The sequence below is a fragment of the Apostichopus japonicus genome, chromosome 19 (genome assembly GCF_037975245.1).
Source record: "Apostichopus japonicus isolate 1M-3 chromosome 19, ASM3797524v1, whole genome shotgun sequence".
NCBI classification, from domain to species: Eukaryota; Metazoa; Echinodermata; class Holothuroidea; order Aspidochirotida; family Stichopodidae; genus Apostichopus; species Apostichopus japonicus.
In genome coordinates, this window is record NC_092579.1 from 20162276 (window position 1) to 20188081 (window position 25806).

Genomic DNA, 25806 nt, shown 5'->3' on the forward strand with positions numbered 1-25806 from the left:
AAATTATGCACGGCTCTGAGCCAATCAGCGAAAACTCGTTCACACCAATTTTTAGTAGATCGTAAGCCGTGTCATTACTAGATAATTAACCGTGTCATAGAATGTTCTCAGTTAAAACAAGAAACATTTTGACCTTGAAGCAGTGGCCAGTAGTTACGTATTTGTCAAGATAGGAACTTATAATCACGATAATAATAAATACATGATATGAATAATAAATCAAATGATCCAGATCACAGTGGCATAAGAATATTATAAAAGTGGGATTTCTCCATGTTCCAAATATACGTACTGCCCATTTCTGATTGCAATCAAACATTAATAATAGTTAGAAATGAAAAGGTTTCCGGGATGTTAACACATAAATAAATTCGGGTGACATCGAGGTTGTCTGGGACTGAGACAAACGCCATCTGTAAAAATTTACTTTATTTTGTCCATAATTTCCACCTGCTATCAATTACTTCCACCTGCTATCAATTACTTCAGTATCGTAATGCAAAGACAATGTGAGATGTGGCGCAAGATACGGAGGACCCACGTGGAACCACAGGGCAGGGGACACATTTGTGGAGCCAGGTGGGGGGGGGGAGGGGTGGGAGGAGGAGAGGGATGAAGAAGAATAAGGCGCGCTTCCGCTATAGAGGGTTTTTTTTCCAGGAGACTATTTTTCGAATGATTGGACACCTATTTACACACAGATGATCTGAATGAAAATGAATTGGAAAGGGTGAGTCGGTGATGGGACAATCCATTCTACATCCATCTAAAAAACACATTTGTGCCACATGTAAGGTAAATTTTCGAGGGCTTAGTTTTTATCACACCTCCCAACTATTTCTTCTTGTGTGTTTGCCTGGTAGTTCTGTAAGCGTATGCACTTATGGACCCAGATCCAGACTTCACAAAGATGTAAGAAGATGGGGGGGGGGGGGGTAGAGGGGAAGAAAAAACAATTTGAAAGATCAATTACAAAGATAACTTTTCTGAACACTGACCTTTTTTTTTTCATTCTGTACATTTTTTATTCTGATTACAATTATACAATGCACAAGGCTGCAGAAAGTCGCCAAACAAAATGCAATAATAGCATAACTTGAACCTATTCATTCTCATCTATTTCACACACGAAAGTATACACAACACAAACATGAAGCTATGGCAGCCTCACGACAACACTATCTCTTAAAGGAACATACTGCCTAAGAAAACCATATGGTTTATATCAAATAAAAAAAAAGTACAAACAAACAATAAAGTGCCAAGTTCTATCTCTTGACACATGTGATAACTTTGTTTGCTAAATAACCAAAACCCTTATCTCTCTCTCCACTCCCTCCCCCACTGGGGCTACCCCCCTCCCCTCCCTCCTGGGTAGCTCACCCTTCATTCAAAGCCAATAATGACATATATGATTTTAGCCGTTTCATATTCCATAATCCTCATTCATCATACTGCTAGACACTGGTTGTTCTAAATCATCATCTCCCCCCTTCCCTCACAAAAGGAGAGAATAAAAATAAAAAGTGAAGAGAATAATATATGGATTAATTTACCAATTCCATCATGCAAAACTGTATGTAAAAGAATTAGAACTCCATCCAAATGAAAAGTTCCTATCGTTAAAAAAGTCGCACAGCTCAGGAGGTGATGGGAGACAACATCATGCTGGTCACAGATTTGACCAAGACAGACAATGGTTGCAATCACTAAATGATAATATAATGATTGTATAATTTGTTATGAAGGGTAGTAATAATATTATTAATAACAACAAGATTGGAAATTGCTGCCCAATTTTTTTTCGGACGAATTACCAAAGCTGGTTGTATTATTCAACGTATTTCTATCACCATCATATACAGTTGAAGGGAACCTTTTGTTTTGTATACTTTTGTGCATCATCGATGCACCAACTGCTATTAAAATCATTAAGAAAGCCTAACACTTTTCAACACAATAGTTTATCAGCCTAGCCTTGACCCGCCGCACTGCAAAAAATAGCCCAGCTGCCTAATTTGCAAATAAGTTTCTGGGCTGAAATTGGTATAGCGATATCACAACATATATTATTTTTAACAGCTATTACCACTGGGCTGTTTTGGTTAAGGGAGAAGTAACTGTTCACTGAAATTCATTCACCTGATCTGTTGGGCTAGTAGTTGATGTGATGGAAAGCAAATATTTATTGTCATGAAAAACTCAACGAGGTGGTGCTTTAAAAGGTCCAACCATGGACAGATGGTGATTACGTAGAAAATATAACGCTTGTCGATTACACTTCTCTATTTCAGCTTTTCCAGTCATCAATAAGCCACAATGGAAACAGTATAATATTTGACCAACAAACATACCAAACAAAATCACTTGTATCTCTCTTTCACTCTGAAAGCTATCGATCCACCAGTTCTGAGCACCTGGTTAAGATGTTAGACCACTACATCAATGTATCTCTCATCTACACCATGCTCTGGTGCTTACGGTCTGCAAACCACCTCTAGGTTCGAGACCCAGAAACTTCAATGAGGACTGAACCACACCCCACTAGACGACACCGGCCCACCCCCCCCCCCCCCACCCCATCAATCACAATCAGTCCTCAGAATGCATGAAAGCTGAGCTTGGACTTTGGACTTGATGTTAAAGAAAAAATAACTATATGGATCTCTGTCGGCAAGCCCTGAAAATTTTAGACTGAGTTTTTGTTACGTCTGGAAAGATCCGAACTACTGAATACAATTTTGGCTACATCTGGAGGACCCACCAAAGACTTTGTCCCACTGTGTCACGCCCAATGGTTTGCAGGCCGATGATCTATACAATGCTCTAAATCATCTTCCTCCCTGATCAACGAAGAAGGATTAATGTGAACACGTCCAAATGTTATTATACCTTCAACCCTCTATCCCAATCCTTTTCCCACCCACCCACCAAACCACTCTCGCCCCTCACCAGCTCCAAATGTGCCCATTTGTTGAAAAAAAGAAAAATTCAAATACTGGACTTTGTGGTACAGAATACAGACAGCCCATTCAGGAAGTAGATATGTTCACAATCGTATTTTGACCTTAAATTCAAAATGCACTGCCAACTCCCTTCATATATCTGACGAGTAATTTCCTCCTGCAGTATAATAACATTTCTTTATTTGTTTTTAATTATATCCAAAACCGTTCGAATCAATTGTATAGTTTTGTCTCGTATCTACAGAGGTAAGTACAAACTCTTAACTGCTTTGCTTGATTTTTGGCTGACTAGGTAGAAAATTGTGAGAAATAAGTGAGCAAGGTTGCACATCTGCTTGTCCATTGAAAAGTTTGGTCTACTAATTTACAGAAAATGCCCAAATAAATGTGCAAAAAGACACAAAATTGCATTAAAAAAAATTTAAAAAATTTCAAACAGCTTGCTTTGCATTTGTGAATACTTTCATTGAATGATGTTGGCCATTGTCACTTCAATGTAGCTAGTCTAATAAGTTATTGACACGAAACTCCCAGGATAACACCAACGATTACAAAATGCATGCACTGTCATGAATGTTTGGTGACCCAAGAATAACTCGTTGTCAAGTGAACAAAACTTCTTTACTTTTTTCAATGATATAGCCAAATTTCTGTCTTTTGAAAATACAGAAAAATCTCCTTTTATCCTTCTGTCGTCATTGTGTGCAAAGGGACTAATTATTTCTTGAACCTCATTTAACCCCACAGTCCTGGTTTAACAAAGTTTGATGGATAATGACGTCAGAAATAATTTGAAATTTGTAGGTTGTAGTATCACCCGCGGCACCGCAGCTCGTTGTTGTGGTGGCATACTCCTATTAGAGTCTATATCAATCCGCTCGATTGTTCTCCTTCAGGAAAAGTGCCAAAAAGCAGCGGGAGAACATCATTTGTGACCTGTTATCAATCATAATCTAGTTTTTTGTGGCTTGCATGTTAAAGAGCATGAATGGAAGTACATGTGGTGATAAAATTGGATCAATTGAGGCAATTTTAGACCCCTTTAGGCCTCCCGGGAGCAGCGTAGGAAATTTGTTTACCACTGAGTGAAGAGGTTTGTTTACAAGTGACGAAAACTTCCGGCTCGGATAGCAAAAAATCTACATGGTCATGGTACGGAAAATTGATGGTGCCATGAAAGGCCAACTCGTCAGCTATCCGGTGATGGGTAGCGTTTAGCTAGTAAAAACTTCTATCTAGACTTAGAGACCACATTACTTTTGTGATTTGGTGTGTAAGTCAATGGGGCTTTTAATGGGCGTATGCTACCTTGTGTGGTCTCGGCCATTAGGGTCCCTCCCATAAAGGTTCGGGCACCTATACCTATATACTCAGTTGGGAAATTTTGAATTTATAGTTATTTATTAGCATATAACCTGTCGTTAAGAGAGAGTTAACTTACAGTCTAAATATGCCTCAGAAATGCACCATTTGACTTCTAAATGTTGATTTATTTTCCTTGGAGAGGACCACGAGATCCCCAGATATGGGAGTTATTGCCAACGACCACACGGCTGCACCGTCTCTTTTATATCAAAATTCTTCATTCACAACTGGCCCTCCCATAAAGATTCATGTCATTACCTGAGTCGGGGCAATTTCGTTATCATCTTTTCTTAGCACAATCTTATAAAGACCGAAATTGTATGCCTCAGAATGCGTGCACTAATTGACGTTATAAAACTTTAAACTATACAACAAGATATAAGGACTACATGTGTACAACGTAGTTTCTTCACCAGACGTTTAACGTTGCCTACGGCCGGAATATTCCATTAAGAAAAACAGTAAACATTCAAAAAGGATATACAAAAAAATAAAAAAAATAAATGTGCATTTGAAGACTTTCACCGTGAAAACATCCCATGCCTTAGGACAACAAAGCTGGTACTCATTACCCATCCCCGACCACCGGCTCGTCCCCCAACACTAACACATTTTAGTACGTATTTTTGACATTTGCAGTATAGGCTAAGTTAAATTGTTTACAATCGTTACTGAGTAAGGAAGTTACAAAAAGGTGTTTTTGTCTTTACATATCTGCTACGAGAAAAACAACACGCCAGTAACACTTATCGTTTAATTTGTATGGTACAATACTGAGTGCTATATTTACAAATTGTCAATATGCGTATGCATAGAAATAGGATGAATACACGCAGTAACAGTTTTGAAATAGGAGAACGTATACACCATAGTTATTAATGGAGATATTCAGCGAAGAAAATCCTCGCTTATCTTCTACTTTGTCCAAAACCTTTTATACCTGTATGAATATTTCACTTCCACCCACCCTTAACAGAAAGAAAAGGAAAAACAAATGATGTTAGTGCTTAGTTTAAAAAATTCCTTTCTCGCGAATACATAAAGTACCTGAAGCTGGGGGTTAACGTAACAAACTACTAGTACTCGGTAAATGACATTGATGCTATTAGAACACTCGAATTATACTTTAATTATTACTCCAACCAATTATACAAACGATTAAAGCTCTCCTGAGTGTTAAATCTTTAAAACACACACAAAGAAGAAGGTTAGAACGAACGCTATAGGCCCTATACATATATATGTATGTATTTATGTATGTATTTTAGATCCTCCTACAAGCAGGAACTCGCGAAGAAGCCTCATTGGCTTATCAAAGCCGCAAGCTGACCGAAGTCAGTCTCTTACATTCATATTCATTCATACTTAGTAAAGATTCCTAAATCCTATTGGTCCATTCAGGTCAGCTGACCGTGGTTAATCCTGTGAGTAACGCACGGTAAAATTACGGGGCATCACTTTAATAAATCTTTGGTTATATGTAACCAAAAATGTTTTGTTTTATGATTTCCCCCCAGACAAATGGTAGTGTATGAATGAACGGGGTTAATCAACGGTCTAGCGTGCGTTACTCACATGATTAATGCAGTCCGGGTGTTAATGCTATCGCTGGATGCACTCGGGCTCCGCCCTCGTGCATCGCTTGCATTATCCCCCGATCGTGCATTAATCCTGTGAGTAACGCACGCTAGACCGTTGATTAACCCCTTATTTAACGTCCATATTTATGAATTGTCAATTGTCAACAACTCTGTAACTGGACGACATACATTGATCTTGGAGTGACTCGAACCGGGGACCTTATGATTGGAAGGTACCGGCGTTAACCACTGAGCTATCACTAATAGTTACTATGCTAACACTCCTAGTGAACACTCCTAGTTACACATTATAGGCCTATATAACACACTCTTAGTTACACACTATAGCTAACACTCCTAGTTACACACTATAGCTAACACTCCTAGTTACACACTATATAATTCTCAAGTGCCTACAGAGTTAATACCAACGCGACTACAGCGCTTCAATTTTGTACGAAATTGTGGGTTTGAAAGACAATAAATAACGGGATTAATGAAATGACCGAGATTGGGAGATTGTCGTAGAAAATGGAATGCAAACGATCCTAGAAACGTATGAATATTATTGATCAAATCCCCGTAGGCTACCAAACATGTTATAACAAAAGCTGGTGCCCATATTAATATAAATGCTATCATAGTGACTGAGAGCATGAATGTGATCCTTCCAGGGATGGGCTTGACAACAAAACTAGACTTGTATCTACTCGATCTGGTGGATAGGCCTAGTGAGTCACGTTCACTCGTACGTGTAGACGGTGCAGTAACCAGCCCGGCAGATGGGCTTGCAACAGTTCCGCCACACGACGAGCCAGTTTCGGTTGCTTCCAAATGTTGTCTTCCCGGGCTTGGCAAGGCAGAAGGTTGACTGGATGAATGTCGTTGACGGTGAAGGAAGATGCGGTTATCCGATAGCTCCATATTCAGCGCGGTCCTCGGATAGTTAGGTCCAACTAAGTGGACTAGTTGGACCGCTGTGGTAGGTTCAGTTTGGAGTGGCAAGTAGCTGTCGTCAGTGGTTACCCTTGATGAAACAACGTTAACTTTGTCGACTCCGGGCAGATATTCATTTCTCCGGGCGGCGCATTCCGACTGCAGTCCGCCGACACCTCCGAGGGAAGAGTTTTGACGACGGTACAATTGCATCAGGTATCTATGACGTCGTAGTTTCCGTAGCAAGGCGCAATGGAGCACAAATATAATGGCACATGACGAAATAAAAAGAAACAGTTGCGACCCTATAACCATGCCGTGCAGGAACCAGGCGCCGCCGACTTCCGCTGTCACCGCACAAATCTTTGAACCGTTGGTGCTCTGTTTCCCGATGAACAGCATAGTGAGTGACGCCAAGACCAAAGAAATTATGAAACTCACCCACGTAGCTTTTTCCACCGATTTTGGCCTTAACAAATACTTCTTAGGTTGACATACAGCGATATACCGATCGATAGCAATGAAGAGGGTTAAAAATAAGGACATAAAGTTCCCCCAAACTGTCAAAAGAGACAACAATTTACAACTTACGTCGTTGACAGCGTCCGGTATCCAGAAAACGACTCCTAGTGAGGTAACTAGGCACGAACACAAGTCAAATATCCCTAAATACCGAATCAAAAGTTTCGGAGCAGATTCGGCTGGGTTTCTTTTAAACACTTTAATAACCGCGATGTTGCCCGGTATACCGACCGTTACAGCGAGAATGCTATAGGCAAGAATGACCGTAACCTTCACAGGTGACATAATATGTTTAGGTCGAGCCGAAACCCGGAGAGTATATAAACAAAAAAGACACGTGGGCGAAAAAGTAAGACTGCTGTTTAAATTATTATTGAAGAGCTGACTCTGAGATATTTGTACAGAAAAGTCTTTGCAAATGAACAATTCAACAATTTCTTTTCTGGAAGCCGTCAATTCTCGAAATAATATGGTATATACAGTACCGCGGCTATAACATATCACGTTTCTGCACGAACCCATATCGCAGTCACTGCAAAGCTGGATTAGAATTTATGCACGGCTCTGAGCCAATCAGCGAAAACTCGCTCACACCAAGTTTAGTAGATCATAAGCCGTGTCATTACTAGATAATTAGCCGTGTCATTACTAGATAATTAGCCGTGTCATAGAAAGTTCTCAGTTAAAACAGGAAATATTTTGACCTTGAAGCAGTGGTCAGTAGTGACGTATTTGTCAAGATAGGAAATTATAATCACGATAATAATAAATACATGATATGAATAATAAATCAAATGATCCAGAACACAGTGGCATAAGAATATTATACCAGTGGGATTTCTCCATGTTCCAAATATACGTACTGCCCATTTCTGATTGCAATTAAAAATTAATAATAGTCAGAAATGAAAAGGTTTCCGGGATGTTAACACATAAATAAATTCGGGTGACATCGAGGTTGCCTGGGACTGAGACAAACGCCATCTGTAAAAATTTACTTTATTTTGTCCATAACTTCCACCTGCTATCAATTACTTCCACCTGCTATCAATTACTTCCACCTGCTATCAATTACTTCCACCTGCTATCAATTACTTCAGTATCGTAATGCAAAGACAATGTGAGATGTGGCTCAAGATACGGAGGACCCACGTGGAACCACAGGGCAGGGGACAAATTTGTGGAGCCAAGTGGGGGAGGGAGGGGTGGGAGGAGAGGGATGAAGAAGAATAAGGCGCGCTTCCGCTACGGAGGTTTTTTGTTCCAGGAGACTATTTTTCGAATGATTGGACACCTATTTACACTCAGAAAAATCTGAATTAAAATGAATGGGAAAGGGTGAGTCGGTGATGGAACATAGCCTCATTGAGGCAATTTTAGACCCCTTTAGGCCTCCCGGGAGCAGCGTAGGAAATTTGTTTACCAATGAGTGAAGAGGTTTGTTTACAAGTGACGAAAACTTCCGGCTCGGATAGCAAAAAATCTACATGGTCATGGTACGGAAAATTGATGGTGCCATGAAAGGCCAACTCGTCAGCTATCCGGTGATGGGTAGCGTTTAGCTAGTGAAAACTTCTATCTAGACTTAGAGACCACATTACTTTTGTGATTTGGTGTGTAAGTCAATGGGGCTTTTAATGGGCGTATGCTACCTTGTGTGGTCTCGGCCATTAGGGTCCCTCCCATAAAGGTTCGGGCACCTATACCTATATACTCAGTTGGGAAATTTTGAATTTATAGTTATTTATTAGCATATAACCTGTCGTTAAGAGAGAGAGTTAACTTACAGTCTAAATATGCCTCAGAAATGCACCATTTGACTTCTAAATGTTGATTTATTTTCCTTGGAGAGGACCACGAGATCCCCAGATATGGGAGTTATTGCCAACGACCACACGGCTGCACCGTCTCTTTTATATCAAAATTCTTCATTCACAACTGGCCCTCCCATAAAGATTCATGTCATTACCTGAGTCGGGGCAATTTCGTTATCATCTTTTCTTAGCACAATCCTATAAAGACCGAAATTGTATGCCTCAGAATGCGTGCACTAATTGACGTTTTAAAACTTTACACTATAAAACAAGATATAAGGACTACATGTGTACAACGTTGTTTCTTCACCAGACGTTTTACGTTGCCTACGGCCGGAATATTCCAATAAGAAAAACAATGAACATTCAAAAAGGATATAAAAAAAATAAATAAATAAATGTGCATTTGAAGACTTTCACCGTGAAAAAATCCCATGCCTTAGGACAACAAAGCTGGTACTCATTACCCATCCCCGACCACCGGCTCGTCCCCCAACACTAACACATTTTAGTACGTATTTTTGACATTTGCAGTATAGGCTAAGTTAAATTATTTACAATCGTTACTGAGTAAGGAAGTTACAAAAAGGTGTTTTTGTCTTTACATATCTGCTACGAGAAAAAACAACACGCCAGTAACACTTATCGTTTAATTTGTATGGTACAATACTGAGTGCTATATTTACAAATTGTCAATATGCGTATGCATAGAAATAGGATGAATACACGCAGTAACAGTTTTGAAATAGGAGAACGTACACCATAGTTATTAATGGAGATATTCAGCGAAGAAAATCCTCGCTTATCTTCTACTTTGTCCAAAACCTTTTATACCTGTATGAATATTTCACTTCCACCCACCCTTAACAGAAAGAAAAGGAAAAACAAATGATGTTAGTGCTTAGTTTAAAAAATTCCTTCTCGCGAATACATAAAGTACCTGAAGCTGGGAGTTAACGTAACAAACTAGTAATACTCGGTAAATGACATTGATGCTATTAGAACACTCAACCCAGTGGCGGCGGAACCGGGGGGGCTTGGGGGGGGGGGGCTCAGCCCCCCAATAAAAAAGTTGAGGGGCAAATGCATGATAAGCCCACCCCAATATTTACCAAGGCTCCGAAACGTGCATCTGCCCATTTTTCAATGCATACTTGTCGATCTGTCCGATGCACACGTATACTCTGTAGGTGTAATAATTTTAGTAATTGCTTGGGGACCCTCGGCCCGTCCCCTGGCTATAGACCACATTGTCACCCCAACCGCGTCTTCACCCCCCGTGAAAAGTGGAAGCAGTGAGTGTGAGTACCGGTAAGCGTAACACAACTTCGTCTTAGGCCAATGACTTGCCTCATTTCAGCCAGTTCTCCAACATCCCCTTACTTAGTGGCGGAGCGTCCATATATACAGTCAGGGGGCGGATGCCCCCCCCCCCCGACGGACTCAAATGGACTGCTGGCGCCCTTTTCAGCTTTTCACTACTTTTTACTTATTCGCGATTTTTGACTATTTTATTGCGCTCTCATATACCTATTGACATTTGTCATATTCTGTTGGTGTAATTTTCCGACAAAATGGCGACGACACCTATTTATTCTTCGTTTATCTGCAAATTAGCAAGGCCCCGGAAAGGGTCATTTCCTGCAATCTAGGGAGTATCTTTACTCAAAAATTTTCTGTACGCTCCGCGCCAACCTGTGGTGGCGCTCCGCTTAGATAGTGTCGAAAGCGCCCCTACAGACCATTCTTGCCCTCCCTGACCAATACTCTAGCTCCGCCACTGCCCTTACTACACTCAAAAACATCTTTGCGAGTACACTACGAGTAATAGCTACTCTCTTAAAAAACCATCGAATATACAAATTACAATGTTTTTACAGACTTTTACGTGCAATCTGAGAAATTGCAGGCTTGAGACCCATATTTTAGGGCTAGGTATTCGCAGCATAAAACACTCGGAAAGTGCCGTTTCCGGCCATCTGGGGGTTTGAAAAAACCCAAAATTTTCTTGTACGCTCCGCGCCAACCGATAGTGGCGCTCCGCTTAGATAGTCTCCACACATTAGCCCCCCAATAATTTTTCCGTTCGGCCGCGCCTGACTCAACCAATTATATACAAACGATTAAAGCTCTCCTGAGTGTTAAATCTTTAAAACACACACACACAACAAAGGTTAGAACGAACGCTATAGGCCCTATACATATATATGTATGCATTTATGTATGTATTTTAGATCCTCCTGCAAGCAGGAACTCGCGAAGAAGCCTCATTGGCTAATCAAAGCCGCAAGCTGACCGAAGTCAGTCTCTTACATTCATATTCATTCATACCTAGTAAAGATTCCTAAATCCTATTGGTCCATTCAGGTCAGCTGACCGTGGTTAATCCTGTGACTAACGCACGGTAAAATTACGGGGCATCACTTTAATAAATCTTTGGTTATATGTGACCAAAAATGTTTTGTTTTATGATTTTTCCCCCACACAAATGGTAGTGTATGAATGAACGAGGTTAATCAACGATCTAGCGTGCGTTACTCACATGATTAATGCAGTCCGGGTGTTAATGCTATCGCTGGATGCACTCGGGCTCCGCCCTCGTGCATCGCTTGCATTATCCCCCGATCGTGCATTAATCCTGTGAGTAACGCACGCTAGACCGTTGATTAACCCCTTATTTAACGTCCATGATTATGAATTGTCAATTGTCAACAACTCTGTAACTGGACGACATACATTGATCTTGGAGTGTCTCGAACCGGGGACCTTATGATTGGAGGGTACCGGCGTTAACCACTGAGCTAACACTCCTAGTTACTATGCTAACACTCCTAGTGAACACTCCTAGTTATACACTAGGCCTATAAAACACACTCTTAGTTACACACTATAGCTAACACTCCTAGTTACACACTATATAATTCTCAAGTGCCTACAGAGTTAATACCAACGCGACTACAGCGCTTCAATTTTGTACGAAATTGTGGGTTTGAAAGGCAATAAATAACGGGATTAATGAAATGACCGAGTGTGGGAGAATTTCGTAGAAAATGGAATGCAAACGATCCTAGAAACGTATGAATATTATTGATAAAATCCCCGTAGGCTACCAAACATGTTATAACAAAAACTGGTGCCCATATTAATACAAATGCTATCATAGTGACTGAGAGCATGAATGTGATCCTTCCAGGGATGGGCTTGACAACAAAACTAGACTTGTATCTACTCGATCTGGTGGGTAGGCTTAGTGAGTCACGTTCACTCGTACGTGTAGACGGTGCAGTAACCGGGACGGCAGGTGGGCTTGTAACAGTTCCGCCACACGACGAGCCAGTTTTGGTTGCTTCCGAATGTTGTCTTCCCGGGCTTGGCAAGGCAGAAGGTTGACTGGATGAATGTCGTTGACAGTGAAGGAAGATGCGGTTATCCGATAGCGCCATATTCAGCGCGGTCCTCGGACAGTCAGGTCCAACTAAGTGGACTAGTTGGACCGCTGTGGTAGGTTCACTTTGGAGTGACAAGTAGGTGTCGTCAGTGGTTACCCTTGATGAAACAACGTTAACTTTGTCGACTCCAGGCAGATATTCTTTTCTCCGGGCGGCGCATTCCGAATGCAGTCCGCCGACACCTCTGCGGGAAGAGTTTTGACGACGGGACAATTGCATCAGGTATCTGTGACGTCGTAGTTTCCGTAGCAAGGCGCAATGGAGCACAAATATAATGGCACATGACGATATAAAAAGAAACAGTTGCGACCCTACAACCATGGCGTACAGGAACTTGGCGCCGCCGACCTCCGCTGTCACCGCACAAATCTTTGAACCGTTGGTGCTCTGTGTCCCGAAGAACAGCATAGTGAATGATGCTAAGACCAAAGAAATCATGAAACTCACCCACGTAGCTTTTTCCACCGATTTTGGCCTTAACAAATACTTCTTAGGTCGACATACAGCGATATACCGATCGATAGCAATGAAGAGGGTTAAAAATAAGGACATAAAGTTCCCCCAAACTGTCAAAAGAGAATACAATTTACAACTTACGTCGGTGACAACGTCCGGTATCAAGAAAACGACTCCTAGTGAGGTTACTAGGCACGAACACAAGTCAAATATCCCTAAATACCGAATCAAAAGTTTCGGAGCAGATTCGGCTGGGTTTCTTTTAAACACTTTAATAACCGCGATGTTGCCCGGTATACCGACCGTTACAGCGAGAATGCTATAAGCAAGAATGACGGTAGCCCTCACAGGTGACATAATATGTTTAGGTCGAGCCAAAACCCGGAGAGTATATAAACAAAAAAGTCACGTGGGAGATTAAATTGCTGATTAAATTATTATTGAAGAGCTGACTCTGAGATATTTGTACAGAAAAGTCTTTGCAAATGGACAATTCAACAATTTCTTTTCTGGAAGCCGTCAATTCTCGAAATAATATGGTATATACAGTACCGCGGTTATAATATGTCACGTTTCTGCACGATGTACATATCGCAGTCACTGCAAAGCTGGATTAGAATTTATGCACGGCTCTGAGCCAATCAGCGAAAACTCGTTCACACCAATTTTTAGTAGATCATAAGCCGTGTCATTACTAGATAATTAGCCGTGTCATAGAAAGTTCTCAGTTAAAACAGGAAACATTTTGACCTTGAAGCAGTGGTCAGTAGTTACGTATTTGTCAAGATAGGAAATTATAATCACGATAATAATAAATACATGCTATGAATAATAAATCAAATGATCCAGAACACAGTGGCATAAGAATATTATACCAGTGGGATTTCTCCATGTTCCAAACATACGTACTGCCCATTTCTGATTGCAATTAAACATTAATAATAGTTAGAAATGAAAAGGTTTCCGGGATGTTAACACATAAATAAATTCGGGTGACATCGAGGTTGCCTGGGACTGAGACAAACGCCAAAAATTTACTTTATTTTGTCCATAACTTCCACCTGCTATCAGTTACTTCAGTATCGTAATTCAAAGACACTGTGAGATGTGGCTCAAGATACGGAGGACCCACGTGGAACCACAGGGCAGGGGACACATTTGTGGAGCCAGGTAGGGGGGGGGGGGTGAGGGGTGGGAGGAGGAGAGGGATGAAGAAGAATAAGGCGCACTTCCACTATAGAGGGGTTATTTTTCCAGGAGACTATTTTTAGAATGATTGGACACCTATTTACACACAGATGATCTGAATGAAAATGAATTGGAAAGGGTGAGTCGGCGATGGGACAATCCATTCTACATCCATCTAAAAAACACATTTGTGCCACATTTCAGGTAACTTTTCGAGGGCTTAGTTCTTACCACACCTCCCTAGACCCCAACTACTTCTTTTTGTGTGTTTGCCTGGTAGTTCTGTAAGCATATGCACTTATGGACACAGATCCAGACTTCACAATTTTGTCAGATGTGGGGGGGGGGGGGGGTAGAGGCAGGCGCGGCGGAACGGAAAAATTATTGGGGGGGCTAATGTGTGGACACTATCTAAGCGGAGCGCCACCATGGGCTGGCGCGGAGCGTACAAGAAAATTTTGGGTTTTTTCAAACCCCCAGATGGCCGGAAACGGCACTTCCCGAGTGTTTTATGTTTCGAATACCTACCCCTAGAATATGGGTCTCAAGCCTGCAATTTCTCAGATTACACGAAAGTCTGTAAAAACATTGTAATTTGTATATTCGATGGTGTTTTAAGAGAGTAGCTATTACTCGAAGTGTACTCACAAAGACGTTTTTGAGTGTAGTAAGGGCAGTGGCGGAGCTAGGGGTATTGGTCAGGGGGGGGGGGCAAGAATAGTCTGTAGGGCGCTTTCGACACTATCTAAGCGGAGCGCCACCACGGGTTGGCGCGGATCGCGGTCAGAAAATTTTTGAGTAAAGACACTCCCTAGATTGCAGGAAATCACCCTTTCGGGCCTTACTAATTTGCAGATAAACGGAGAATAAATAGGTGTCGTCGCCAATTTGTCGGAATATTACACCAACAGAACATGACAAATGTCAATAGGCATATGAGAGCGCAATAAAATAGTCAATAATCGCGAATAAGTAAAAAAGTAGTGAAAAGCTGAAAAGGGCGCCAGCAGTCCATTTGAGTCCGTCAGGGGGGGGGGGGCATCCGCCCCTGACTGTATATATGGACGCTCCGCCACTAAGTAAGGGGATGTTGGAGAACTGGCTGAAATGAGGCAAGTCATTGGCCTAAGACGAAGTTGTGTTACGCTTACCGGTACTCACACTAACTTCTTCCACTTTTCACGGGGCGTGAAGACGCGGTTGGGGTGACAATGTGGTCTATAGCCAGGGGACGGGCCGAGGGTCCTCCAGCAATTACTAAAATTATTACACCTATATAGTATACGTGTGCATCGGACAGATCGACAAGTATGCATTGAAAAATGGGCAGATGCACGTTTCGGAACCTTGGTAAATATTGGGGGGGGGGGCTTATCATGCATTTGCCCCCTCAACTTTTTCATTGGGGGGCTGAGCCCCCCAAGCCCCCCGGTTCCGCCGCCACTGGGTAGAGGGGAAGAAAAAACAATTTGAAAGATCAATTACAAAGATAACTTTTCTGAATACCGACCTTTTTTCATTCTGTACACTTTTTATTCTGATTACAATTATACAATGCACAAGGCTACAGAAAGTCGCCAAACAAAATGCAATAATAGCATAACTTGAACCTATTCATTCTCATCTATTTCACACACAAAAGTATACACAACACAAACATGAAGCTATGGCAGCCTCACGACAACACTATCTCTTAAAGGAACATACTGCCTAAGAAAACCATATGGTTTATATCAAATAAAAAAAAAGTACAAACAAACAATAAAGTGCCAAGTTCTATCTCTTGACACATGTGATAACTTTGTTTGCTAAATAACCAAAACCCTTATCTCTCTCTCCACTCCCTCCCCCACTGGGGCTACCCCCCTCCCCTCCCTCCTGGGCAGCTCACCCTTCATTCAAAGCCAATAATGACATATATGATTTTAGCCGTTTCATATTCCATAATCCTCATTCATCATACTGCTAGACACTGGTTGTTCTAAATCACCATCTCCCCCCCCCCCCTTCCCTCACAAAAGGAGAGAATAAAAACAAAGTGAAGAGAATAATATATGGATTAATTTATCAATTCCATCATGCAAAATTATATGTAACAGAATTAGAACTCCATCCAAATGAAAAGTTCCTATCGTTAAAAAAGGCCGCACAGCTCAGGAGGTGATGGGAGACAACATCATGCTGGTCACAGATTTGGCCAAGACCGACAATGGTTGCAACCACTAAAATGATAATATAATGGTTGTATAATTTGTTATGAAGGGTAGGAATCATATGATTAATAAAAACAGATTGGAAATTGCTGCCCAATTTTTTTCGGACGAATGACCAAAGCTGGTTGTGTTATTTAACGTATTTCTATCACCATCATATACAGTTGAAGGGAACCTTTTGTTTTGTATACTTTTGTGCATCATCGATGCACCAACTGTTTTGTTTTGTATACTTTTGTGCATCATCGATGCACCAACTGCTATTGAAATCATTAAGAAAGCCTAACACTTTTCAACACAATAGTTTATCAGCCTAGCCTTGACCCGCCGCACTGCAAAAAATAGCCCAGCTGCCTAAATTGCAAATAAGTTTCTGGGCTGAAATCAGTATAGCTATGTCACAACATATGAAGATATTTTTAACAACTATTACCACCTGCTGTTTTGGTTAAGGGAGAAGTGACTGTTCACTGAAATTCATTCACCTGATCTGTTGGGCTAATAGTTGATGTGGAAAGCAAAATATTTATTGTCATGAAAAACTCAACGAGGTGGTGCTTTAAAAGGTCCAACCATGGACAGATGGTGATTACGTAGAAAATATAATGCTTATCGATTACACTTCTCTATTTCAGCTTTTCCAGTCATCAATAAGCCACAATGGAAACAGTAGAATATCTGACCAACAAACATACCAAACAAAATCACTTGTATCTCTCTTCCACTCTGGTTAAGATGTAAGACCACTTCTTCAATGTATATCTCTTCTACACCATGCTCCACCTTTAGGCTCAAGACCCAGAATCTTCCACGAGGACTGAACCACACTCCACTAGACGACCCCCCCCCCCCCCACCCAGATCCCAGCCCTCACAATCGGTCCTCAGAATGCATGAAAGCTAAGCTTGGACATTGGACTTGATGTTAAAGAAAAAATAACTTCATGGATCTCTGTCAGCAAGCCCTGAATATTGTAGACTGAGTTTTTGCTACGTCTGGAAAGATCCGAACACTGAATACAATTTTGGACACATCTGGAAGACCCACCGGAGACTTTGTCCCACTGTGTCACGCCCAATGGTTTGCAGGCTCTATATGCTCTAAATCATCTTCCTCCCTGATCAACTGAAGAAGGATTAACATGAACACGTCCAAATATTCGCACAACTTTTGGTTGCAAACTAATAATGTTACATGCTACTATGGTGGCAGACAAAAAAAGTTTTGTTTCACTTTGGGTAGCAGAGACCATCAAGATTGTGGTAAAACATAAAATCTTTTCTGTTCCCCATCATCTACAGCTCATCTCATCCTCAGCCCTACCCTCCCCCCCCCTCTTACCACCATCCCCAATGGTTCTTTAACATCCACACCGCACTCTGTGATTACCATCGAGTATCAGATGCAGTTCTTAAAGCTGAGGGCTTAACAGTCTTTAATACCTAAGTGCCCGTCATTGAAACAGTCACTGCTGGGGCAATACAGTTCGCCACATGTACATGAGTCCCCATGGAGGTCATCCCAAACGATTGGGCCACAATTCTAATGCACACTTACATGGATAACAAGCGTTTGCTTGCCGTAACCATTGGAAAAGCTTTCATCCAACTGCAGTCTCACAACCAGAAACATTCGGAAAGACAACCTCAGAGGAAGAAATATTTCCCACGAGATGGAAAACAGGATCTCTGGCAGTAAGTCTTATCATGGAACTATAAACTTTAACAAGAGAAAAATATCCCCAGTAATTCTTTGCTAACCTGCTTGTCTCTCACAGAAACAGGTGTTTCAATCCTCAAATACCTTCAACCCTCTACCCCAATCCTAAAATACCTTCAACCCTCTATCCCAATCCTTTTCCCACCCACCCACCCACCCACCAAACCACTCCTGCCCCTCACCAGCTCCAAATGTGTCCATTTGTTGAAAAAAGACAAATTCACAAATACTGGAATTTGTGGTACAGAATACAGATGGTCCATTCAGGAAGTACATATGTTCACAATAATATCTTGACCTTAAATTCAACATGCACTGCCAACTCCCTTCATATATCTGACAGTAAATTCCACCTGCAGTATAATAACATTTCTTTATTTGTTTTGACTATATCCAAAACCGTTTGACTCAATTGTATAGTTTTGTCTCATATCTACAGAGGTAAGTACAAACCCTTAACTGCTTGCTTGATTTTTGGCTGACTAGGTAGAAAATTGTGAGAAATAAGTGAGCAAGGTTGCACATCTGCTTGTCCATTGAAAATGTTGGTCTACTAATTTACAGAAAATGCCCAAATAAATGTGCAAAAAGACACAAAATTGCATTAAAAAAAAAAAAAAAAAATCAACAGTTTGTTTTGCATTTGTGAATACTTTCATTGAATGATGTTGGCCATTGTCACTTCAATGTAGCTAGTTTAATATTTGATAAAGTTGTGGACACCAAAAACTCCCAGGATAACACCAACGATTACAAAATGCATGCACTGTCATGAATGTTTGGTGACCCAAGAATAACTCATTGTCGAGTGAACAAAACTTCTTCACTTTTTTCAATGATATAGCCAAATTTCTGTCTTTGAAAATACAGAAAAATCTCCTTTTATCCTTCTGTCGTCATTGTGTGTAAAGGGACTAATTATTCTTGAACTTCATTTAACCCCACAGTCCTGGTTTAACAAAGTTTGATGGATAATGACGTCAGAAATAATTTCAAAATTGTCGTTTTTCTTTAACTGGTTGTTTACCACGGTACCGAATCTCTTCCCTAGACATCTTTACATATTGAGAGTCAACTTGCTTGATAATTTTATTTTTGTATAAGAGTCTGCTTCAAGAGCTCCATCATATTAAATGTATACTATCATTATTAAAACTTTGGAAGGGGGGGGGGGAGGGGGCTGTTTCACTTCCTGACAGCTGAGAGGAAAAGTCCACTTCCATATTTTTTTTTTCTATTGTTGAACAGGTCTGCTATTCTTTGTTTTTTTTTCAATGTCTTTTTAGTTTGTACTCAGCCAGAGAATCTATTGACATTTTACAAATAAGCCACTTGGAAGTACGACGCGGGGAGCGAAGGCAGACATTTACATAATAAATTTCCCGTTAAATATTCGGTACTGCTCAATCCACAAATGGATACTGCCCTTAATTTTCTGCAATCACCTCAGAGCAAGGCTTAACGTATCTAACGACACCCAAAAAACATGTTCAATCTTACTTAGGAGGCATTGTTTGCAACGGTTACCAAGAAATAATTGCTGATGACCTTCAAAACAAATTGGCAGTGTAGTAAACCATAATGCAAATATCTCAACTGAAATTTTCTTTTATGTTTCACACATATTTTTGCAAAAAATTTGAATAAGTACAGATTATATTAATTGTCAAATACTGTCATCATTCTGTAAGCTTCAACTGGATCTTAAAATAAAAATTCAGACCTTGACATGTGTTAACAATGTATACTATGCTATGAACCAATCGACACATGTCTTCATTTCAGCAGCGATGTCAAGTATTAACATGAGATGATAGCAATTTCAGTTTTTCTAAACCTGGGAAATGGACTAATTATCTTCACTGCTTTGGAAATAATTGCCTTTTTAACATCTAAAAACAGGGGAAATGGATGAATTCTCTGATTGCACATTCGGCATCCAATACCAGACATAACAGAGGCCACCATTTGCAGATGAGTGTAGTGACATCACTAACAAAATCATCTGTTAACCTACTGTGCTAAGCAGCCATTACAAACTGTTAAAATGACAGACTCAAAGTCAGGAATAGCTACCAAGTCAGGCACCAGAGAATCCCAAACACTTCCCCTGAATGTAAAACAAACCACCTGTGTAACAAACTCATCATTAATAAAATGTCTCGCTCTCAAGTGAAGTAAACCTCCTCTCTGGTGACCTTAGAAATTGAAATGAAGTATTTTACGGGTAACTTAATACTTTCTCTTACCACATATATAGCGGGCATGGCAGCGACACTCTAAGATAGACCCCCTCCCCCCCGCAGTAGTGTGTGGATCGATATTCTAATGCCCACTTACATTATCCATGTACCCTGTATTTCAGTCACAACATAGCCTGCACAGCTACTCTGCAATACAGCAGTAAACACACCTGTACCCATGGCAACGACTGCATCATGCAATGTTCGGTAAGCTGTCACTGTATACTTTTACTGTGGCGAATGAGCCAGACTATTGCTTTGACACTGTACAAGGTTTTGAATAATTACACAGTTGCTTGTAACTTAAAAGAGTATCGTTCAACATCATGATCTCCTTGGTAACGCTGGGGCTGAGAGTTGCACTCATCCCATAGACAGATGTGGTCATGTACAAACATTGTGGTCATGTATAAACAATGTGTATGACAATGTGGTCATGTATAAACCACACAAGATTTGACCACTTGTTCATCACAACAATAATCATTTTGTGTAGCGTTCATTTACACTGTAGCCTTCTCTGCGTAACCTTTTCAACTCGCACGTGCGTTAATTTTCCATGTAAGTCTCGCCTAATGAGTACAAAACTGTTAACTGGGCTTTAAAACTGTATTATCAGCTACAAGATTCTTACTGCATATTTTGGTTATCACATACACATGTTATGCATGTACTACCAGAGAGCCAGCCTACTACTTCCTCAAACAGTTAACTCCACCTCATTCGACTGAAGGATCAGTCACACAAGTGCCCTTGTCATACCACATGGAATTTTCCATTCCACAACAAGAGGATTCTGGGTACTTATACAATATTGCAGAGCAGTTTCTAACACCAAAAACATGTGGAGATTGGCTGGAAAAATTCAAGTCATAAAAACTGCTAATGTGACATCGATGAGATTTTCGGTAGGTCAATATGTAACAAAATAAAAAGCAGTTTGCTATTAATAAACCAAACAGAGTCACAGATGAAAGGTGGTTGATTTATCATATTGCTATTGTGAGAACATTTAAATTGCTTAATGAATATTCAATTTGGTGAGAAAATTGAAAAAAAAAAATTGAAACATGTGAGCACAAAGATGTCACGGTGGAAACAATGTTGACAACGCACCAATACAGTGACTCCTTTGGTACATAAAACTGGCTGAAAATTGAGGCATTTTCCATCATTACCAACAAAAAAAAAGGCATTGAAAGATGTCACATTAAATTCTGACAAAAAGAGGTGGTTCTAACCATAACATAAGATAATGTCGAGAAAGAAAAACAAAAAAAGTAACAAATTTTCTTGACAAGAAAAACATTGACAAGATGAGTGAAGTAAGGTACTGCTTAATTAACTTATTAATTACTAAGCCAAAGTTTGCCCAACAAATCATTCCAGTGAGGGTCAGACCCGATGTTTCGATTCTTCGTCTCAATCGAGACAAATACATGGCACAGTCTGCAGTTTTCTTCAACCATAATGGTAAAACCTATCAAGCTTCTGATTGGTCTGATTGTCACTAAGATAGACAGATCCTACCAGGATACCAGATGCGATGGGTTTTAGAGGCCAAACTCAAGGATTAAAGCCGTAATCCAGGTTACTTTATCAAACCTTAGGGCCGAACTGCACAATAAGGGCCAACCATATTCATTTACAGACTCATGATTCTGTGCTGGGATCGCATCACCCATGTGACATTTGGTAACGACTCTTTGACATTACTGAAACTCTTAAGCTCACTAATGTCAACTACCCCACCCCACCCGACCCCCTCCCTCCCTCTCCATTTTTGGTACAGATTCATTCAGCAACAATTGCTTAATTTCTCCACCCAAACCTTTTAATACAAGTAAAACTATCATTTCATCAAGCATGCTCCATTTGACTATAATCAAGTATTTCAGAGAGAAATTTCTTTCCCCCCTCGTAACTTCCAACAACATGAAAAAGGTTTAGAACATTAAAGACGTTTTTTTTCCTTTCAAAACTGAACTTTTTTGGGTATTTTGTTCCCCCGATTCTGGGCACAGCAATAATCCACTTGGTGAGACGTTCTCTTGTTTCTTCATTTGAGAAGAACCACCACACGAAGAGAGGACACGGTTTTACTCGAGTTGTCCATTTTTTTCCCCATAAAAAAAAAAAACATGCTGCCGTCCTTCTCGAGAAGAAGAAAAAAATAAAAAGAAGAAGAAGAATGAAGGAAGGAAGAAAAATTTGATGACAGAAAGAAAGAAAAAATGTTTTAACAAGGTAATAAACACCAAATGTAATCAGAAAATGTAAAAAGATTTTCAAACGGAAGAAAGTTATGAGCTAGGTGTCAGTAGCAAGGTCTTCCTCTGTTTTCATCTCTTCATCCTCTCTCTCTCTCTCTTCTCCAAACTTGAAGCAACCTCCAGATTCACATGCATACACAAGGTGCAGGGCACAAGTGTTGATAGTGGCAAAACTGTTTTTCACTTGCACAAAATAAATGCTGGCTATTGCAACTGTCCGATGACCACCATTTCTTTAAACGATTTTTTTTCTTTTTCGGTTTATACGTATTTCCAGCATGGTAGCACTATTTTTTTTAATATTTTTTTTTCTCCCCGTTTTAGTACAGCAGTTCACGACAATGTCACGACTGTTAGACGTGACGACGTTTCGAGGCACGTGGTGACAGATTTGATGTCATTTACGAATATACCTAGAGGAAGAGGTCCTGGCAGCATTCTCATCAATACCCATGTCCAATTTCATTGCCCCCGTAGCGCCCCCATTCATAGCAGTGAACGGCGTGGCTATTCTACCATAGTCCCTCCTGGCAGGGTCCGCCGCGCTGGCGACCTGAGTGGCGACACCTCTGTGAAGCCTACGACTCACTGATCTTTGGGCTTCCGCTCTTGAAATTGGACGGGGTGATGGAGCTGCAGACGGAACAGAAAAAGAAACGCACCGTGTGAATATTTTGAAGAGAAACAAACAATTTTTGGAGATACGTCGTGCCTCGGGCCAGTCCCCGTTAAGTTTTTTTTATGTAGAAAAACAAAACTTCTTTTCGGAAGGTATCCTTGAGGTGTGCTCCCTTCTACTATGAGAGGCGACTCAATTAGGAATACTAACCCGAAGGAACAAAGCATCAGTCTTTTAAGGTTTTTCATAGCAATGTGTCTCAATTTTTCTTTTTATTATGTGATTATGTAATCGTGTATAATAAAACCATCTCACACGATGCTAATTAATCGTTATCATGGGAACAGGTCTTACGAAAATTCAAAGGAAAATCTTGGTGGGTATTCTAATATTTGAGCTACTTAATTTTATCTTTCCAGGTCGTGGGGGAGGGAGGGAGGGGGGCCCAGCGTAGTATGTAACAGTGTGATTGTGCAAACAAAAAGAAATTTTTATTTTTAAAGAAAATAATGGAAAACAAAACAACAAAACATCAAGTTGGTATCAAGAACAGTACAATAAATTAAGAGTGTGATACATGAAATTAGTAGATGAATTAGTTTTTGAGATATCAGTTTAGTCATGGCTAGTACTGTTAATCATACATACTTAAACCAGATTCTCTCTATTTTCTCCTGAGTCTGCCCGGTTTTGCTCTCTGATTTCCTTTGCAAGCGACGTGGGTTTGGCAAGCCTGGTCCTGTTGACCACGGGGTATGGGCACCCAGGGGCGGGGAAGCCTATCGTTCTTATGGGATGGAGTGGACATGCTAGCCTGACAGGAGTTAGCAGAGGCTGACACATGCACGCTGGAGGAGCCTAGGGAAGGGAGAAAGAAAAGGGTGCAGGAAAGAGACGACAAACAAGAAAGATGAAGAAGAAATAGAAGACGAGACGTCGTGCAAAAAAGTAGAAGTTATACAAGCAGGCATGTGTAAGAACAAAAACAAGGGTAACAGATATACATGTGTGACACTACGATGAGGAAAATGGCGACACCTTCTAGGAGACCGTAAAAAAAAAAAAAAAAAATCACCTAAGTCATAAATGGGGATGGAGTAACTTAAAGCTAGGAAATTAATCAGTGCTTACAAATATATTTGCATAGTGCTCAATATTGGGGTCTTTTAACCGAATTTTAATTGTCATGAATTTTGTGAAAATTAGCTTAAGCTCTTTATGAAAAGAAAAAAAATTGCTTATTAAAAATACGCTTTGCATTTTTAATTTAGAAAGTTGAGCATTTTTTTTTAAAGTAGCATTTTCACTATGCCTAGTAACAAGATAATAAACATGATTGGTCATCAAGTTTTTCTGACCTGTAATCACATTTTGATAAAACTGCCAGAACCATGTATTCACTTGTTGAAAAAACGTTGGCCTATTGTTGATGAGACCAGACTGCACACATGGCATAGTTTTGAAAATAATTTGCCACCCCCCACCTAAAAAAAAAAAGGATTGAGGGACTCTGGCAGAAAAATGGAGACTTTCAAAACTTGAAAAAAGCCACCATTCTGAAATGAGAGCCCTTCTTTGTGAAATGAGTGAATGGATTAATTGGCGAATGACTACATGTGCATACAATGACAGGAGAAATGAGGAAGGAATTACTGAAGGATATACCTTGACATATCAAGTGCACCATGGATGACACTGGGTGCAGTAATGGAAGAATATGAACATTTAAAATAGATGAAAGAATGACCGGGGTGATGGATATACATACATATAGTACACACAATCATGCATGAAGGATACTTTATACATTAACAAAACACACAATGACAAATACGAGATGAACATGAATTCAATATGGACAAACTGGATGGACGGTAGGCATGTTGGTTACCGGTGATCTCGTTGCAAAACAAGAGACAACAATGGGCAAAAGGGAGCTGATATGTTTGGGGAGGGGTAGGAAGAGGGAGGTGAAGGTATTTTATCCTCGAAATGTACATTTTTGTATTATTCTCATATTTTAACTTGGCCAAATGTCAGCGATTTATCTGTTTATAACGTAAAGGAATCATTGAGGTCATGTTTCAGCGAGGACTCTCTCTGAGAAAGTGTGTGTCTGTGAACTTGTTTGCATTCTGACTGAGAGGGGAGGGGATGGAAGAGGTAAGAGGAAGGTAAAGGTATTTTATCCTCAAAATGTACATTTTTGTTTTATTCTCATATAGCAACTTGGTCAAATTTCAGCGATTTATCTGTTTATAATGTAAAGGAATCATTGAGGTCATGTTTCAGCGAGGACTCTCTCTGAGAAAGTGTGTGTCTGTGAACTTGTTTGTATTCCGACTGAGAGGGGAGGGGAAGGAAGAGGGAGGTAAAGGTATTTTATCCTCAAAATATACATTTTTGTTTTATTCTCTTAAATTAACTTGGTCAAATTTCAGCAATTTATCTGTTTATAATGTA

The 25806-nt window shown here is 40.3% G+C and overlaps 2 protein-coding genes across 8 annotated transcripts in view; both read right to left on the reverse strand.

The window, feature by feature from the left end:
• Positions 1 to 204: 204 nt before the first annotated feature.
• LOC139960527 (uncharacterized) lies at positions 205 to 14979 on the reverse strand. The gene is made up of 2 exons (XM_071958954.1): positions 8391 to 14979; positions 205 to 470 (listed from the first exon to the last, which is right to left on the reverse strand). Exon 1 carries the CDS (start codon positions 13443 to 13445, stop codon positions 12108 to 12110), a length of 1338 nt encoding a protein of 445 aa, XP_071815055.1. The 5' UTR covers positions 13446 to 14979; the 3' UTR covers positions 205 to 470; positions 8391 to 12107.
• A 3528-nt stretch (positions 14980 to 18507) lies between these two features.
• Positions 18508 to 25806, reverse strand: part of LOC139960303 (casein kinase I-like) — a 51328-nt gene continuing 44029 nt past the window's right edge. For 4 of the 7 annotated variants that reach the window (XM_071958579.1, XM_071958581.1, XM_071958582.1 and 1 more), the window contains exons 9-10: positions 25009 to 25038; positions 18508 to 23357 (exon numbers count right to left, since the gene is read on the reverse strand). In XM_071958579.1, the coding sequence (XP_071814680.1) occupies positions 23122 to 23357; positions 25009 to 25038 (266 nt within the window). In that variant the 3' untranslated portion in view covers positions 18508 to 23121. Of the gene's footprint in view, positions 23358 to 23991; positions 24202 to 25008; positions 25039 to 25806 lie in introns of all 7 variants that reach the window. The other 3 variants (XM_071958586.1, XM_071958585.1, XM_071958588.1) reach the window with 3 other exon arrangements.

Bases quoted from the DNA above. Each gene is read 5' to 3' on its own strand.
- LOC139960527 (XM_071958954.1), bottom strand. From the start codon at position 13,445: ATGTCACCTGTGAGGGCTACCGTCATTCTTGCTTATAGCATTCTCGCT.